The sequence below is a fragment of the Tamandua tetradactyla genome, chromosome 26 (assembly GCF_023851605.1).
Source record: "Tamandua tetradactyla isolate mTamTet1 chromosome 26, mTamTet1.pri, whole genome shotgun sequence".
In the NCBI taxonomy this organism is placed as follows: domain Eukaryota; kingdom Metazoa; phylum Chordata; class Mammalia; order Pilosa; family Myrmecophagidae; genus Tamandua; species Tamandua tetradactyla.
Window position 1 is genome coordinate 13,827,583 of NC_135352.1, and position 17,801 is coordinate 13,845,383.

Consider the following 17,801-nt stretch of genomic DNA (forward strand, 5'->3'; position numbering starts at 1 on the left):
GAGTGAGACTAGCCAAAAACTAAAGAACAAATACTGTATGGTCTCACTGATATGAACTGACATTAGTGAATAAACTCGGAATATGTCATTGGTAACAGAGACCATCAGGAGATAGAAATAGGGTAAGATATTGGGTAATTGGAGCTGAAGGGATACAGACTGTGCAACAGGACTGGATACAAAAACTCAGAAATGCACAGCACAATACTACCTAACTGTAATATAATTATGTTAAAACACTGAATGAAGCTGCATGTGAGGACAATAGAGGGAGGAGGGCTGGGGACATAAATGAAATCAGAAAGAAAGATAGATGTTAAAGATTGAGATGGTATAATCTAGGAATGCCTAGAGTGTATAATAATAGTGAAATGTACAATGTACAAATTTAAAAAATGTTTTTGCATGAGGAAAAAAAAGAGACTTCCTCTCTGCCTACTCAATAGATTCTCGTTTCCTCTTCTTCCGGGATTACTGCTGTGGCTACCCCATGTCCAGAGTGAAGATGATCAGGATACTGTGGGCCCAGATATCTTTCCAGAGCAGCCACTTCTAGATTCCTTGTGATGATTTGGACGTTTCCATTGCCCATAAGAATGAAAGCCTAGAATTTGAACACCAAAGATAACCAACAGAAAAATACATTAAACACAGACAGCAACTCAATAAACAGAAAACCCATCCCACTCATGTTTCTTTCTATAAATTAGGGGATATATGATCATTATAATAGGTAATATCCCAAGATTCTGAGATTCAGGGACCATATCACAATGCAAAAAATTAGGGGTTAAAAAAAAAGAAAAGAAAAAAAGAGGGAAAATAATTTCTTACTTTGATTCTGAGGAGCAATCTATAGTTAGAATTATTGGATTCTTATTTTAGATGACGCAGAAGACATCAATTAATCTATCCCTCTGTCTCAGGGCAAGTTGGACTCATAGTATTTACCACCCCCCCCCCTTGCAGTTCCATTCTTTTTATTTTCTGTGAAGGTGTTAATGATCAGTTAATTGCTTAAGCGTGGGCTTGCTGGCAAAGAAGGAAGAATATAAGCAGGAAACCAGTGAGAAGGGAGGAGTTAAAAAAATGTTAGCAGCAAATTCTAAATGAAATCTTGTCTAGAATTCCAGACTAAAGATCTGAAAGCAGAGCTGCTTGGGTCTGGCTCCTACAGAGTGTCTTCTGCTCTACCCCCACCCATTTTCTCAATAGTGTTTTTGCAACAGCTGTTTGCATTTTCCTCACAGACCTCCAGAGAAGAAAGGGCTATGTTCTCTAGTTACTGATTATGACAAAGGAGGCTCTGGGTGTCCTTCAAGGTGAAAGCTTAGATTTGAGAAAGAGAGGGCCAGGTAGAAGACGATCTGGGTTAAAGCTGTAAGTTTGCTCCATATCTGTGGACCTGAAACTTTGCTTGCCTGCATCAACTGGAGAGTGAGTGTTTGGAGTTCCATTCCCTTCTTGTCTGAGAAGAAGGCAGAGTCAAGGTGTATACACAACAGAAAGAAACAGAGGGAACACGTTCTGTGCCCGGGGCCTTTGAAGAAGTCCTTGTCTGTTTAATTCGCTGAATTCCCCAGAGTTTCCTGGTCTTTGCACCCACTCCCCTCAGACTCATCATTCAATGAAAGCACACTTATTCCCCTCTAGACTGTGGTTTGAGCTTCAGATTGACAGTGTCTGACAGTGACGGCTTCGTCTTTGAGAAGTGAGAAGGGCGATGGGTTGTGACTCACTCTGAGTGTTTCCATCATCTGCGCTGTAGCCGGTCATCTTCTCCATTATCTGTGGTTTGTCTCATCCTCCCTAAGCCTATTAGCTCATGTCTTTTTTGCCAAGTTGACGTTCTGTTCTCCTCCTTTGTTCGGACCCCTGGGACAGTCTGTGGCATTACCTCCATATGTGCTCATTGTCCCATGCAGTGTCACTTGCAGATAATATTAACATGCCATTTACACTCCCCTGGATCACTGATAAAAATGGCCATCCATGGTGTCAGGTTCTGACTCATTTAACATTTATCATTACCACAAACGTATGGCCTTTGAAGGCAGAAATCAGACCCTGCAATCGTAGCAGTCAAAACTAAACTCATTCAAACATGACTTCCAGCATTTGCAGTGGCAACCCCCGACCCTAATAACCATCATCGTCTGTCATCTCCACGGAGAGTGGTGGTGTGGGGATCACGCAAGGAGCTGACCGGGTGTCACAGGGAGTAAAGGTTGCTGACGAGAGCTGAGCTTATGCTGTCAGATCTGAAATTCACTGTTTTTGACTCTCCAGGTACTTTCCGCAGTCTACACGCTGAGAGCAGGGATGAGTTGTCCCTCAAATGGGTTTGGTGAAAGTAGCAGCTGACACAGGTCGAGCTCTCTTGGGTTATTGGAGATGCAAAGTCCAGTTTTTTTGGTTTGAGTTATTTGACTGTCCTGTCTACAGTGATGAAGTTGAACCTTGAGCACAGACACAATGCAGAGATTTATAGATATTGATTATCTTATTACCTTGGCACTTTAGAATATACGAATATATTCTTTTCTTTTTGACATGGGCAGGCTCTGGGAATTGAACCTGGGTCCCCAGCTTGGCAGGCAAGAATTCTTGCCACTGAGTCACCATTGCACTGCCCTAGAATTTTTCTTTTCTTTTTTCTTTATTTATTTATTTATTTATTTATTTATTTTTTTTTTTTTTAAAGGAAAGACAGAGAGAAGGAAGGAAGGATAGAAGGAAGGAAGGGAAACATTTTTAAACATTTTCTTGTTTTATTGTATTCTGTTTCTCCGTTTTTGTTACATGGGCTGGGGCCGGGAATCGAACCGAGGTCCTCCGGCATAGCAGGCAAGCACTTTGCCCGCTGAGCCACCGCAGCCCGCCCTTCTTTATTTATTTTTTGCGTGGACAGGCACTGGGAATCGAACCCGGGTCTCTGGCATGGCAGGCAAGAACTCTGCCTGCTGAGCCATGTGCCCTGCCCTAGAATATATTTTTAAATGCTCATTTACGTATCTTTATTTTTCAACTTTGTGGTTTGATTTTTCCCCATTTTATTATTCTGACTCTTTACTTTTTTTTTTTTTTGCATCTTCTCATTAGTTCACTACTTGCCTTATTTATGAACTTGATTTTATTTATTTCCTGATAGGAAATTTTGTTTTGTTTTTCCTGGAGAATTGAACTTATTCCATGAATGTATGTGTATGTGTGTGTGTGTGTGTTCAATTCTGGACTGTATACATTGGTAGAACACAGTCTTATGAACTTTCATGTATTTTCCACTCTTGATTATTCTTTTTTTGTAGAAAAGGTTTGACTGCTCCTTTAAAAGTCCATCTTATAGGCCTTGTTTCTCAGAAGAACTGAAATTTCTTAGTTGGTATTTTGCACATTTAATAGACTCTGGGGTAGATGTTGATTCTTCCCTTTACCTTTATTTTTGACAAGAGAAGGAAATAAGACATGGACATAAATGTAAGGGGCAAAGTAATATGTGGTATAACACCAATGGCAGTATAGTGATGTGAGCCTACAGTGGAGGACCCAACAAATCACTTTCATTACCCAAGGGTGTTGCAGGGTGAAGAAGCAGCCAGTAAATTCTGTAATCATGGGTCTGTTTGTTCAGAGCACTAGAAGCTGGAATTTCTAAAAGCAGGAAAAGAGAATTTTAGAATTAGCAGCCATGAGTATCATTTCTTGGAATAGTTTCCTGGAAGAGACAGCCCAAATGCAGGAAGATGGTGAAAAAGTAACCTTTAAGAACTTTCAAACTATTTATTCAACTAGTATGGACTGAAGCAGGCTTGGAACTAAATGCTCTACCTGTCTTATCTCTAATAATCTTCCTATCAATCTAGTCAGCTTAGAGAGGATAAGTAAAGAAAACTTTACGAGGTTCATAGTTAGTAAGTGCAAGCAAGATCCAGATCATTATTCTATCAGACCCCAAAACATAAGCCATTTACCATTAGTCTAAGTGTCAGAGGTGCTGAAATGAATCAGATGGTGCCTGCACTAAAGGACCTTATGACCATATGGGTGTGGAAGTGATGTAAGCAAATTAAAAAAAAAATGGCCCAACAGGTGCTATGATAGGAAAATTAAAAGAGTCATTAGCGCACAAAGAAGGGCATTCTAAGTTATAGGGATAGTGGGTCAGGAAAGGAAGAAGAGTCTTGAAAGGTGAATTGGCCAGAACTTTTCCTCAGGCCATCTTTCTTCTCTTTTCTTGAGCTCCTGAGTCACCAGGCGATCCTGGATTCAACTTAACTTTCAAGATAGTGCCTTTAATTCAACTAGTAGGCATTGAGCACTGGCTACATGAAAAACTCCTCTCTAGAAGTTGAGAGGGAAGACAAAGAAAATATAAAACATGGTCTCAGTTGTGCAGTAGGTAACGGGGGAGAATGAGGGATGCAGGCATACTATGCTCAAGCCGTTGAGAGCAGGGGGAGTTGGGTTGGGTGGGTCTCTCATGGGAACTTCAGTAGAGAAGGCAACCTTGGCGTTCTGATGCAAGAAAGGGATTGGAATTGGTGAAGGGGTTGTGTTCCTGGCATGGAGGTGTGGCATGTGCAAAGGCTTGGAGATGGGGCCAAGGAGAGGCTTACTGGTCTGAAGCAGAGGATTCTTGTTGGGAAAGGGGGGTAATTGGTGTGAAAGGGAGGAGTTAGGGCTGCTTTAGGAAACACTTTCTGAATGTCAGACAGACTGAGGACTTTGTCTCTTCTAACACTGTTTTTCCCACCACCTGCCTGTATGGCTGCAGAGCTCCCAGCTGGGGAGTTGCTCTCAGATCTCCCCCACTTTGCCTGTGGTTGACTGACCCTCCTCTAACTCCACTCTCATTGCTGTATGGGGAGAGCCAGCTTCCTACTACCCAGCTTGCTTTGTTGTGGTTTTCTTGGCCAATTCCAGTGTCATTTCAACTTGTCATTTCGGGAGTTGGTATTTTTAAGATCATAAATCTCTATGGTTTAGGGCTTAGGGGCTGACTTCCAAGGGTCTCCTGACCTTATATCTAGTGTAGCATTTCCTGGCCCTAGACACTGCCTCGGGCACCATCAAGTTCCTCCTTCTGTGGTTTGGCTCATGCTCCAGGGCATTCACGTGCTCTGTGTACCACACATCCTTTTATCTCTATGTAAACATGCAAAATTCTTCATTCTGGATGGTGATACCGCTATAATAATAGAGGGTGGGCAAGTTTCCCTACTTGGTGGAGTTGTTCTAAATATGGAATTTTCAAAAATCACTTATCAGCAAATTTGTAGTAGTTTCTCTTACTTTTCAACCACAATTCAGGGTATTTCTCCATCGCAGAGTTCATTTCCATTACATATAGTAAGCCTTTTCAATAGCCTTCCTTTCCTTCTGCCTTCCCTCAGTGGACTCAAGTCTCCGAGGAAAACAGGACACAGTTCTAGGTAAGGTTGCGGGAGGTGGTTTTGTCTTCCTGCAGGTCAGAGCACAGACTTTCAGATCAATTTACTAAACGTAAAGTCAACACGCACTATGAGCAAGGTCCTGTGCTGGGCACGGTGGGCAATGCCCATGTGTATAAGTCTCTGCTTTGACTTCCCATAGGACAAAAACCCAATCATATTAACAAGCAGTGTAATGAGTTGAATGGCGGCCCTGCCATAATATATGTCCATGGCCTAACGTCTGGAACCCGTGAATGTCACCTTATTTGGAAAAAGGACTTTGCAGATGGTAATTAAGTAAAGGATTTTGAGATGAAGAGATCCCATCTAGATTACCTGGGTGGGTCCTAAATCCAAAGGTAACTGTCCTTATAAAAGACACTCAGGGGAGAAGACACAGAGGGAAAGGTGTTGTGACAATGGAGGCAGAGATTGGAGTGACACAGCCTTAGGCCAAGAAATGCAGGCAGTCACCAGAGGCTGGAAAGAGGCAAGACACAGATTTCTGCCTAGAACCTCTGCTTAGACTGTGGCCCTGCCAAACTTTGGTTTTGGACTTCTAGCTTCCAGAACCATGATAGAATAAATTTCAGTTGTTTTAAACCACCAAGTTTGTGGTGATTTCTTACAGCAGCCCTAGGAAATGAATATAGGAGGCTTTGGGAAAGAAGACTTGTTATGGTAGTTTCATTATTTAATGTGCCCAAATAGTTATTAAACTGGATATATTAACATCAGTTGAGTTTAATGCATGTTTTTCCTCTCTGCAAGTTTTAGCATCCTGGGTTTCAACCCTGACACACTATCTTTTGTCTTGGAATGCTTTGATATAAGACTTTCAAAGCAATGTTTTTTTGATATAATTTGGGCCTCAGTAATCATAGCTTTTGTAGTAGCCAGCTTTTTAAATAACATTTTTAATATATAAGAAATACTTTTTAAAGTACCTTTTGACAAGTAGTTTTAGAACAGATTTCAAAGTTTGGTATGGGTTATGGGTCCACAATTTTCTTCCCTCTAGCTGTTTCAAAACACAGGAGACTAAAAAGAAATATTAATGTAGTGACTTAGTTGTCATCCTCATTTGTTAAATCCTAACTTCTCTGTTGTAACTCCTCCTTTTCCTGTCATCCTTCTCCCAATCTTTAGGGATATTTGGGCTGTGCCTAATCTAACTTTTTCGTGTTGGGAAGGGGTGTTGACAATATGGGATAGGGGGATGAAAGTGGTTGATATTCTTGGAGAGATTGGCACCTCTGGGTTTCAGGACTTACTTGGCCTAGGAACAATCTGAAGGTTTTAGATTTCTGAAAAACAAACTTAGTGCATTAAACTTAAGTAGAATCTCAGCTAGAGCCCTGGGTGTTCTTTCGGGTTAACAAGAATAATATGGACTAGCCTTTGGCAAACTGTGGCAATTAGGAATATCTAGCTTAAACTTGCACAAGAGTCATCTCCAGAATAGCCTCTCTACTCTATTTGAACTCTCTTAGCCACCGATACCTTACTTTGTTATGTTTCTTTCCCCTTTTGGTTAGGAAGGCATTGTTGATCCCATGGTGCCAGGGCTAGGTTTATCCCTGGGAGTCATGTCCCATGTTGCCAGGGAAACTTTCATCCCTGAACTTCATGGACTATGTAGGGAGGAGGGTAATGATTTTCCTTGTAGATTTGGACTTAGAGAGAGGCCACATTTGAGCAACAGAACTGGTTTCCTGGAAGCAACCCATCAGACATGATTATGGATAGTCTTAGCTTCTCCACTACAAAAATAAGTTTCGTAGGGGGAAGTCTCAAAATCAAGGGCGTGGCCTGTTTTCTTTGGAGTCCCTAATGTTTGAGAGAGTACCAGGGGTTTCCCAGGTGGGAAAGTTTAGTAGTTTCATATTTTGAGTATAATATAGTGAACCTTGTGGTGGACATTGCTAATGATTAATACTACAAATATAAATAAGTTTTTTCATGAACAAGAACAGATATATGATACTTTTACAAAGAGTTAACAGTAGAGGGGCATATGGAAAAAAATGTACCTATTGCAAACTATGGACTATAGTTAACAGTAATAAGTTAATATTCTTTCATCAACAGTAATGAATGTACCACACACTACCAGGGGTCACCAATAATGGAGGATAAGGCACATGAGGTGTTTTGGGTTTCCTTTTTTTTTTCCTTTTAAAATGGGCAGGCACCAGGAATCAAATCTGGATCTCCAGCATGGCAGTCAAGAACTCTGCCCACCCTGCGTTTCCTTTTTTATGCATACTTTTAATTTTTGTTTTTGGAGTTATGAAAATATTTTAAAATTGATTGTGGTGATGATTGCACAACTATGTGATGATATTGTGAGCCATTGATTGTGTACATTAGATGGATTATATGGTGTGTGAATATATCTCAAAATTTGCATTAAAAAAGTAAATTGTTTAAATTTGAGTCATCATGAACTATTTACTACAAGAACTGCAAACATCTGATGTGTGCAGAAATGATCTGTTCCACTCCCAGCCCTTGCTGTCATGTCTGGGTCACCTGCAGGGGTACAGTTAAGAGCTTTCTACCCTTAGAGCTGGAAGACCACATTTTGTTTTTCTATATTCTGGGATCATTTTAAGAGCCAATCTAGGCCAAGATCTACCTTATTTGGTTTCTGTGTAACCTTGCTCTGGGATATGAACTAACAAACATCTCATCTGTTTTAACCTAGGACTGACTTCCTAGACCAGAGATAAATCTAAGAGCTAGCTATTTGCATCTTACACAGAGAGCACAGACTCAAAATACATCAGCGCTTTGTGCCAGTTAGATCCAATGGAGGAAGGAAAGGTTCCCGGTTCATCGGAAGGGAAGGGCTCCAATTCTGACCACCCAGCCTGGGAGCAGATGGAAGAGAGTGGGGGTGAGTTCTGCCCCACAAACTTTATTGGGTCTGGTTGCTAGATCAGCTTCCTCTGATCCTAGGAGATGTCATATGCATGGTAAATTCACTCCAGCAACAAAAGCACTAGTAATACAAGACTAAATTTATTCTTTCATAGACATGCCATGAATAGTGTCTACTCAGGGATCACCTGTAAAGGGTCTTTAACTTTAGAGAACTTATTTAAAGGCTGTGGGACTTTCAAGTGATAAGGAGGCAGTCTAGGTAAAGCCAGAGAAGAATGTGATTCCTTATGAATTTGCTAAGTCCACATTTAATCCACATTTAAGAAGCATTTGCTATGTGCCACATGCTATGCTAGCACACTGATATATGTAATTTCATTTAGTTTCAAAACAATGTTGTGAGGTAGATATTAGAGTTATCTGAGTACAATGGAAGTTATAGAACTTGCAAACTGGGCTCTTAGCAATTACTTGGCAGCACCAGAATTTGAACCATCATCTCCTGAAAAGAATTACAGGGCTCTTCCTGTTTGAAAATCCTTGGATAAAAACGACCTGTGAAAGTTTAAAGTTTTGCTTTCTCATAGTAACAGCTATGGCTGAGGATATAAATATAGGCAGATAACAAAGCGAAAATCAGGTGGATTTGTAGATTGCTTGATGCAAGAAACAAACAGGAAAATATCAGGGCTTTTCTTCTTGACTTGTCAGGCAGTAAAGAGGAGCTGAAGCTAATGATTTCAACCTATAAAGGGTTAATGCTTGCTGTAGTTGCAAGCAATATGATGATATGATATGCAGCATCAATTAAAGAATCACTTCTTCACAAACTTAATTGAGTGTAGTTGTTTAATAAGTACCTGGTAAAAATGAGCTCAGAGAGTTGCAGTTGTTTCTCTCAGCTTTGCTGGGAGATCTGAAGGAAACAGTGTAATCCCAGAGACCTACTAAGCCATGCTGGAAACAAGCTTCATGGCTGGAGGAGGCTGTCCATCAGTATCCCAGACTCAGATTGCTGGTTGTGGTGCAGCAAATGCTCCCCTGAGTTATTCCTTCCTGGAGTTTAGGTACCACTGGGCTAAGACCATCTCTGGAGATGGTCGTGCTGACTGTTGTGAAACCACAATGCACACCCTAGTGATTTTATTTTTATGATTGAGAAAAACAGTCTGCAGGGGTTTCCTGTTCTGGCTGCATTCTCCCAGACACTGTTCTCTGGATGGAAGGTGGGTGTCCCAATCCTGATGTCCTGTTCCCTCCTTCCCATATTTCTAGTCCACACATGAGCCAGAAAATGGAACCATGTAGGGACCTGGGCTGAGGGGCAGTGTCCAGATTTGATACCCATTGTGACCTTGCTGGTAGGTGGTGTGTCCCATCCCCTGTGCTCCCCCAGCTCCCTCAGAATCCCCATGCTGTCAGTGCTGGAGTTTGGGTTCTCAGAAGTGGATGGGACTGGAGCAAATGTGGTGACCCATAGAGAAGAAACCAGTGGGAGAGCTAACATCAAAATCATTAGGAGAAGGTCAAGGCCAAAGTCAGATACATCAGTTTGGAAGGCCAATGAAAGGGCAGAAGCAAGTCTGAAAAGGACAAGGTTTGGAAGTGTGCAGAACTGGAATGGAAGGACAGAAACATCAGGAATAAAAGGAGGAGGACTCTGAGCCCTCTGTGCTGTTGTCCCTTGTCAACCTCCTCTCCAATGTCTCACTCTCCACCCCAACCCATCACCTCCAGTCACACTGGGCTTTCTTTTTGTCCCTCAAATCTACCAGGTTTGTACCCCACCAAGGACCTCTCCTCCCCTTGACTTAGAATACTCTGCCCCTGACTGCTTCCTTCTTATCACTTTGATTTCAGTTCATCTTGTCACTCTCCCTAGATAGAAGTGCTCACCTCCAACCACCACCCCCCCATCATGCTCTCCATTCCATTGCCTTAATTTCATCGTATCAGGTGCTATCTGATGTTAAGGTACTGTATGTATATATGCATGGGTCTGTCTTCTCCACCTAGAATGCAGATTCCAAGAAGGTAGAGGCTGTCTGCTTTGTTCATTGCTGTATGTCTAGCATCTATAACCAGTCCAATATTTATGGAGCACGACAGGTGTTCCATAAATATTTATTGGATAAATGGGGTTTCTGACTGATCGCTGCGACATGTCAGTGGCTTGTCTTATTACCTGTTAGCCACTGATAAAAGATCAAGGAAGTCTTCCTGCAAAGAGCTGGGAAATAGGGGAGGACAGGCACTTAACTCTCCTGTAGACCACCACAGACCCTTCCAAAGTAAAGCCAGACCCTACTTGCATTGCAAAGGGGGAAAATAGAGAATATATCCAGGTATAGCTCAGAACCTGGGGATAAGTTGGGACTTGCTATTTTGGAGAACTGAGGGTAAAAATGGTTAGAGAATAATGGATTGCCTGAAAGATATGAGAGGTGGCATGGAACTGATAGGGGCCTTTTTTGAATTGTAGCAGCAGGGTTTGTATGTAGATTTGTATGTTAATTAGGGTACGTGAGATGCTATCCAAACCCCAAGTTGAATAACACCTCCAACACCACAGAAGTTTATTTCTCCCTCGCTGCAGTGCCAAACAGTTACCCAGCTCTTTTCCAGGCAGTGACTACTGGCCTCAGGCTACTCCACCAAGGCTCTACCAGTAGCAACTTGTAGCTCCCAAGGTCACCTTGCTGGGCTGCCTCAGGCCAGTAGGAGGGGTGAAGGAAAGATTGGAGAAGGCATCTCTGCTTCTTAATGATCTCAGTCCAAAATGGCACACATCAGTGCTACTCGAGCTCCACTTGTGAAAAATAGTCGCTCAGTCTCACGATACACGAGGAAGCTGGAAATACAATTTTGGCTGAGCATCACTTCCCAGGCTTAACTCCACATTCTGGCAGGGAAAGTGTGTGTTATGCAGAAGGCTTAGCCATCCCTATCAGAGTCTTATGAGTTTTTTTTTTTTAGGGTCCTCATTACAGGGGTTTCTTAATGGGACCCACTGTCAGCTGCCCATTTTTATTTAATATGGCATTAGTTAAAATTGGTTGTTCCATAAACCAGGGCCAGCAGCCTGTGGGACAGGTGAAGAAGGCTTGTGAGATGATGCCTGTGTGTAGTTTGGCAGCTGCAGTCATGGAAGAGATTGTGTGGGAGTAACAGGTGGGGAAATCTACCCCTGATGGCTTCCTTGAACCACCTGTTCCCAAATCCTGGTTTAGCCACCCAAGTTGGTCCTGTTCCTGCATTCTCAGGTACCTGTGACCATTTCCCTGTAGTGTCTTGGGCAACTGGGACCCCAGAACGTGTAGTTCCCTGGTGGCCATTTCCCTCTCTGTCCTTCAACCTAACCCTTTTTCCCCCATCGTCCTCAGGAAGGTGTAGATAAAAGCAGGTGAAAGGGGGCTTGCCCTCTGCTCTAGGGTATCAACCAGGCTCAAAGAGCAAGGGATAAAAGCTAAGTTGTGTCACCAAACACGAAGTGCAGATGAAGGGATGCTAATTATGAATATTATTGGAAACATTTTCAATGGGAATCTGTAGAAGTGTTGAAAATCACCTTAGGACTTAGAAAAAATATTTATTTTTCCATTTACTAAGTGACCATTTTTTTATTATGAAAGTGATATATGAAAAGCAGTTCAATGTGGCTCCATGTAGTGATAATTTGTATAGCAGTTTGTCTCTGAAATGTTTTCCTAAAATAGACATAGTAATGTATGTGTATGTAAAGTAATCAGTTATAGAAAATACTGTATGGTATTTTTTATACTAAAAAATCCATGCTCTGAGTGTTACTGTGCCATGGAAGGAACATTAAAAGCCTTGAAACAAAAAAGCCTAAAAACTTTGAATCCACTTTAGATATGTTAAAGAAAATCTAAGAAGTTTATCTAGGAAAACTAGATAGGCTATATCTTGAAAATGTAAAGACAGGTTGCTCTATCACATGCCTCAACAAGGTAAACCAGAGAAGGTTAGAGTATCTTACATTCAGCTAACCACAGACTACAGTGAACCAAAAGCCCATTAAGACTTGCCTGGTGGGACAAAGGTCCTGTTTCAAGTTAAAACTATGCAGGCTCTGTTTCTTGTCATCACAATTACAGTTGCTTTCTTCATGCTTGCTGACACACAGGAAGAAGGAGCAAAAAAAGCTTTCTAAGTCATTTTCTTTTTTTTTTTTTAACTATGTAGTTTTTATTTTACCTCCTGGAAATGTAATGCTTTAAACTGGAAGGTTTATGATAAACCAAAAATGTTGAAAAATGTGTTTGTTGTAGCAAACTGGAGTCATTTACTAAGCCATAAATTGTTTGTATAGAAAATTGAATTTGCTTACTGAGGCTGTATATGAACTCCCCAGCCTTAAATTAATTAACCCACTACTCTCATAAATGAATTTGCCAGCTTTATGTGAATTGACTTTCCACTAGATGTACCGTGTGTATTCTCTTGTTACTGAGAAAGCAACCAATTCTAATCTAGTTTTCTCTCCAAAGGCCTGTTTCAAATAATGGGTGCCTCTTGCAGATTTTGACTCAAACACACTGCCTTAGTTTCTTAGCTGCTAAAACAAATACCGTACAATGGGTGGGCTTCACAACAGGAATTTATTGGCCCAGTTTCAGAGGCTGGAAAGCTTGCTACCTCTCAGGGTTGGTATCTTCTGGCCTTCCGGCAGTCTGTGGGGTTCCTTGGCTTTTCTGTCATATGGCAATGCATGTGGAACCATCTTCTCCTTTCTCTTCTGGGTTCTATTAACTTCCAGCTTCTGGCTGCTCCTTGTGGCTTCTCCTTCCATGTGCAATTTCCTTTGCTTATAAGTACTTCAGCCAAATTGGATGAAGGCCTACCCTCATTTACTTGGGGCATACCTGAACTAATAACAACCTCAAGGGTGCTATTCAAAAATGGGTTCACATCCAAAGGACCAGGGGTTGGGACCTGAACATGCCTTTTGTGGGGAATTCAATCCCCAACACCTAGAATAGAGTTTTATTCTTCCACAATATAATCTTAGTTAACAAGAGCTAATTCTTGAGACTACACTTTGTTCTCTACATATATTAGCTTTTATATTTTAGGTCAGTGGTCTTTCATACACCACATTGCAAATATTTTCACCCAATGACTGCTCTATCATTCTATCCTATGTTGTGTGCATTTCGCAATGTGCATTACTAACTGTGGCTTCTTTTTTTTTTCTGCCAATTACTTGATATTCTATGAATTGTTTTGAACTGAAGGAGCTGGAAAAGGTGCATGAGCGATGGTGCTGGACCACTGAGAAGCAAGTGTTAACATCTTGGTGGATGTTTTATAGTGTGAGTTTTATGGTATCTGGAGTTTATTCATGGATACAATTGAAGGAGTGAGGGTAAAGGTCAGTAAGCAATTAGAGATAGGTGGACATCCGTGCTGGTTTGAAGCTATGTGCCCCATAAAAGGCCATGTACTCTTTTTTTTTAATTGATAAATCTTAACATATAAACATTTCATACATGGTTTACAATTAATGGCTCCCAATATCATCACATACTTGTGCATTCATCACCATGATCATTTTATAGAACATTTGCATCACTCCAGAAAAAGAAATAAAAAGAAAAAAACCTCATACTTACCATATCCCTTACTCCTCCCTCTCATTGGCCACTAGTATTTCCATCTACCCAATTTATTTTAACCTTTGTCCCCCCATGATTCATTCATTCTCCATCCATATATTTTACTCATTTGTCCAAATCCTAGATAAAGGAGCATCAGACACAAGGTTTTCATAATCACACAGTCACATTGTAAAAGCTATATTGTTATACATTTGTTTTCAAGAATCAAGGCTACTGGATTCTCAACGGTTTCAGGTACTTCCCTCTTGACATTCTAATACACTCTAATATACCATAATCCAAAAAAAGGTATCTATATAATGTGTATGAATAATCTCCAGGATAACTTCTTGACTCTGAAATCTCTCAGCCACTGAAACTTTATTTTGTCTCATTTCTCTTTTCCCCCTTTTGGTCAAAACAGCTTTCTCAATCCCTTGATGCTGGGTCCTGACTTATCCCGGGATTTCTGTTTCATGTTTTAGGAGATTTACACCCTTGGGAATCATGTCCCATGTAGGAGGGAGGGCAGTGAGTTCACCTGCTAAGATGGCTTAGACAGAGAGGCCATATCTGAAGAACTCTCTGGGGGTGACTCTTTTTTTTTTTTTTTTTTTTGAAATAAAATCATTCTTTAATTATTAAAAGATTAATGCTGGGCTTTAAGCCTATAAATCTTCAATGTAATGTTGAACTGGAGAAAGTTATAGCAGCCTCACATAAATTATTTGAATGAATAAACATTATCACAGTAGTAAGAAGGCAAGGTAAACAAATAGCTTAAGTATTTTATTTGTTTGCAACTAAGCTTGTTAACACTATATAATGAAAATGTACAAAGAATAATGTTGCAGTTTTTGGTTAGATTTAAGTCAAAGACATTCATTAATAAGGAATCTTTGAATGTGAATATTTCAGAAATTTCTCTAAGCCATCTGATCAGAACAACTGTCTATGAATATTACCTTACTTTTGAAGGTACTGGCATACATTTGAATTAAATTCAGAATTTTTCAAAATAAGCCCTAATTAAAAAAACTATTCTTTATTAAACTAAAACAATTTCAATAGAACTTTCCTTTCCAGAAATAATAATAAATGAAACAAGGCATTTTGTAAAATGTGGTCCTGAATAAGTCACAGTAAAAAATAAATGTATACTCAATTTCCACCTCCTCAAAACAGAGGCTACTTTCTGTTCCTCAGCCTTGGAAACAAAGTGAAGAACAGCAGTAAGCAACCTCAGGAAGGGGGTTGCCAAAATAAAGCTCAAGCAGTTGAACATGGACACCTCTTAAAAGAATTTAGGAAAACCTGACTAAAGGATCTAAATTCTGCCCAAGTAGCAGTGCCGCTGCGGCCTGGCCCCGTTCCATGCTCACCTGTGCTATGCTATGGAACAAACCCTGATGTTCTTGCTCTAGGGGAGCTCCTTTCCCTGGAGAGTTTAGTGTCCAGTGAGCTTTTTGATTATATGAATGAGGTGAACACAGACTCCATATGGATATTTTAAGGCTTGGAGTCAAAGTATTTTTCTAACACGGCTAGGCAGAGTCCATGTGTCAAATGGCCCATCCTCCAGTTTGTTCTAATTCCTCACCATGCATTTGTAGACCTAGATTGCAGACCTTTGCTATGTCATCATAATCACATCTAATGTTCATCCTAACTTTGATTCATATTCTGTGCCTGGAAACAGTCCCTGTATTTAACAATAATACCTACACATAAACAATCCACTGTTACAACTATATGGTCACAAAACATTAATGATCTTCTGTAGACCAAGCAAATGTTTTTTAACCATAATTGTCGTGCATCAAATTCACAGCCAGAATCCCCAAGATCAAAAAATTTGCACAATACAAATAATAACTTAAAATATACATACACACATATACACACACTCTCACACACACACTTCTTACAGAGCTGTACTTGGGGAAACTCCATTTGTTGAGTGCCACTGAAGGCATATTTTGCTAAACTGCTGCTCCAGGTTTTTTGTTTGGAAAATCTATCACAGTAGGGCACAGCTGTTTATTGGATGAGCAGGAAAGAAAGATATGCTTGTGGCAACCAGAAAGTTTCAAGGTCTTTCAAGTTGTATAAAATGGACCTGCAGAAACGATTAAGTGTTCTCAGGATGCAAAGTTGGAGCTGAAATGTGATATCAAACCAGTTGCAAAAAGTGTACAGCAGCCATCTCTTGAGGTCAAACCTGGTACTCATATATATAGGAAACCTTCAGGACACATAGCTTGTTGGCCTTGTCCCATATCGTCGCATAATCTGATCATGTGTGAATTTCACAAAAGATTCATATTGTTCTGCTAGTTTGGTATTGAGGATTTGCTCATACTCCTCCCGAATTTTATCTTCATAGTCTTTTAAGAGACGCTCACATATTATGCCAACTTGACGGAGGGTAAAGGTAGGCTGGTCTTTCTTCATCCAGGAGGAACCTGGAGAATTAGGTGCTGTGAGTGCTGAGGAGTGAGGTTGACTTTCTGAAGTACAAGCTTCACTCTGATTAAGAACAACTTCTAAATGTCTCCACCTCTGGTAACGACTATATTCTTGTTTAATATTCTGAAAAATTTGCTCCGGAGTTGGAAGGCGTCGCTCGCTACCAGGCGGGACGTGCTGCTGCAGAGTCGGCGGTGAGATCTGTGTCTGAAGCGGCGGAGGCGGCTCGGCGTCCGGGGGCCTAAGGCCCGGAGCGGGCCCAGGCAGAGGGGCGCAGCGCCGCCGCTTCGGGGAGCCGGGGCTCAGCAGCGCCGCCTCGAACTCCATAGGCCGCTTCAGCGTCGCCCCGCACGCCATGTCGCTGAGGGGCCAGGGACCAGGCGGGGAAGCGGCAGTAACTGTAGCCTGACCTCCGGCTCCTCAGCGGGGCTCGCAAGCCAAGCCGGTTCCAATCTGGGGGTGACTCTTAGGCCCAATTTTAAGTAGGCCTAGACTATCCTTTGTAGGAATAAATCCTAGAGGGGTGAATCCCCAGGCCATGTACTCTTAATCCGTCCCTGTGGAGGCCAAACTATCGCTGGGTGGGAACTTTTGAACAGGTTGTTTCCGTGAAGAAGGTGGGTCTTAATCCTCTTGCTACAGTACTTTATGAGGAATAAAAGACAGATGAAACTAGGAGAGCTCAGAGAAGCTAAGATATGAAATCCTGAGAAAAGCCTCTGGAGTAGAGAGAGAGACATTGAAACCAACCCAGGAGAGAAGGACCAGCAGATGTTGCCATCTGCCTTCTCATATGACAGAAGGTGTCCTCCTCTTGATGCCTTAATTTGGACAATTTCATGGACTTAGAACTGTAAATTTGCAACCTAATAAATCCCCATTGAAAAAAACCAACCCATTTCTGGTATATTGCATTGTGGCAACAAACCAAAACACTACCCTTTTATATTATGAATGACATCATAAAAATAATTGTGACCAGAGAATGATTGGTCAGCAGTTGACTGAATGGAGGCCAGGAGAGACCGACAGGAGAGAGAATTTGAAAGGAACAGGTCTATAATTGCCAGTGTAGAATTTTGGGCACATCTTCGCCCCAGCAACGCTATGCCAACCTTGTTAACTCTGATGTAGTCAATGCCCCAATTTCTAAAAATGCATCTCTCCCCCTCACTACCTCCATCAAACAAAATGGGTATTTATGTTACTGCACATAGTTGAAAAACTAACCATCTAGAGGGAGTAAAATGAAAATGCAGGTCTCTTAGCTATCTTTTCTAGCCCTACTCTCCAGAGGTAACCACTGTTAGTCATTTCCTGGGTATATGAACAGAAAATTTTTAATACAAATAATTGCTTATAGATACCTATAAGTGGTGGCAAATGTCAG

General features: G+C 41.2%; 1 protein-coding gene across 1 annotated transcript; it reads right to left on the bottom strand.

Moving 5' to 3' along the window:
* Window positions 1-15,962: 15,962 nt before the first annotated feature.
* LOC143670039 (akirin-1) lies at window positions 15,963-16,851 on the bottom strand. The gene has a single exon (XM_077144731.1). It carries the CDS (start codon window positions 16,766-16,768, stop codon window positions 16,190-16,192), a length of 579 nt encoding a protein of 192 aa, XP_077000846.1. The 5' UTR covers window positions 16,769-16,851; the 3' UTR covers window positions 15,963-16,189.
* Between the last annotated feature and the right edge of the window lie 950 nt (window positions 16,852-17,801).

Bases quoted from the DNA above. Each gene is read 5' to 3' on its own strand.
- LOC143670039 (XM_077144731.1), bottom strand. From the start codon at position 16,768: ATGGCGTGCGGGGCGACGCTGAAGCGGCCTATGGAGTTCGAGGCGGCG.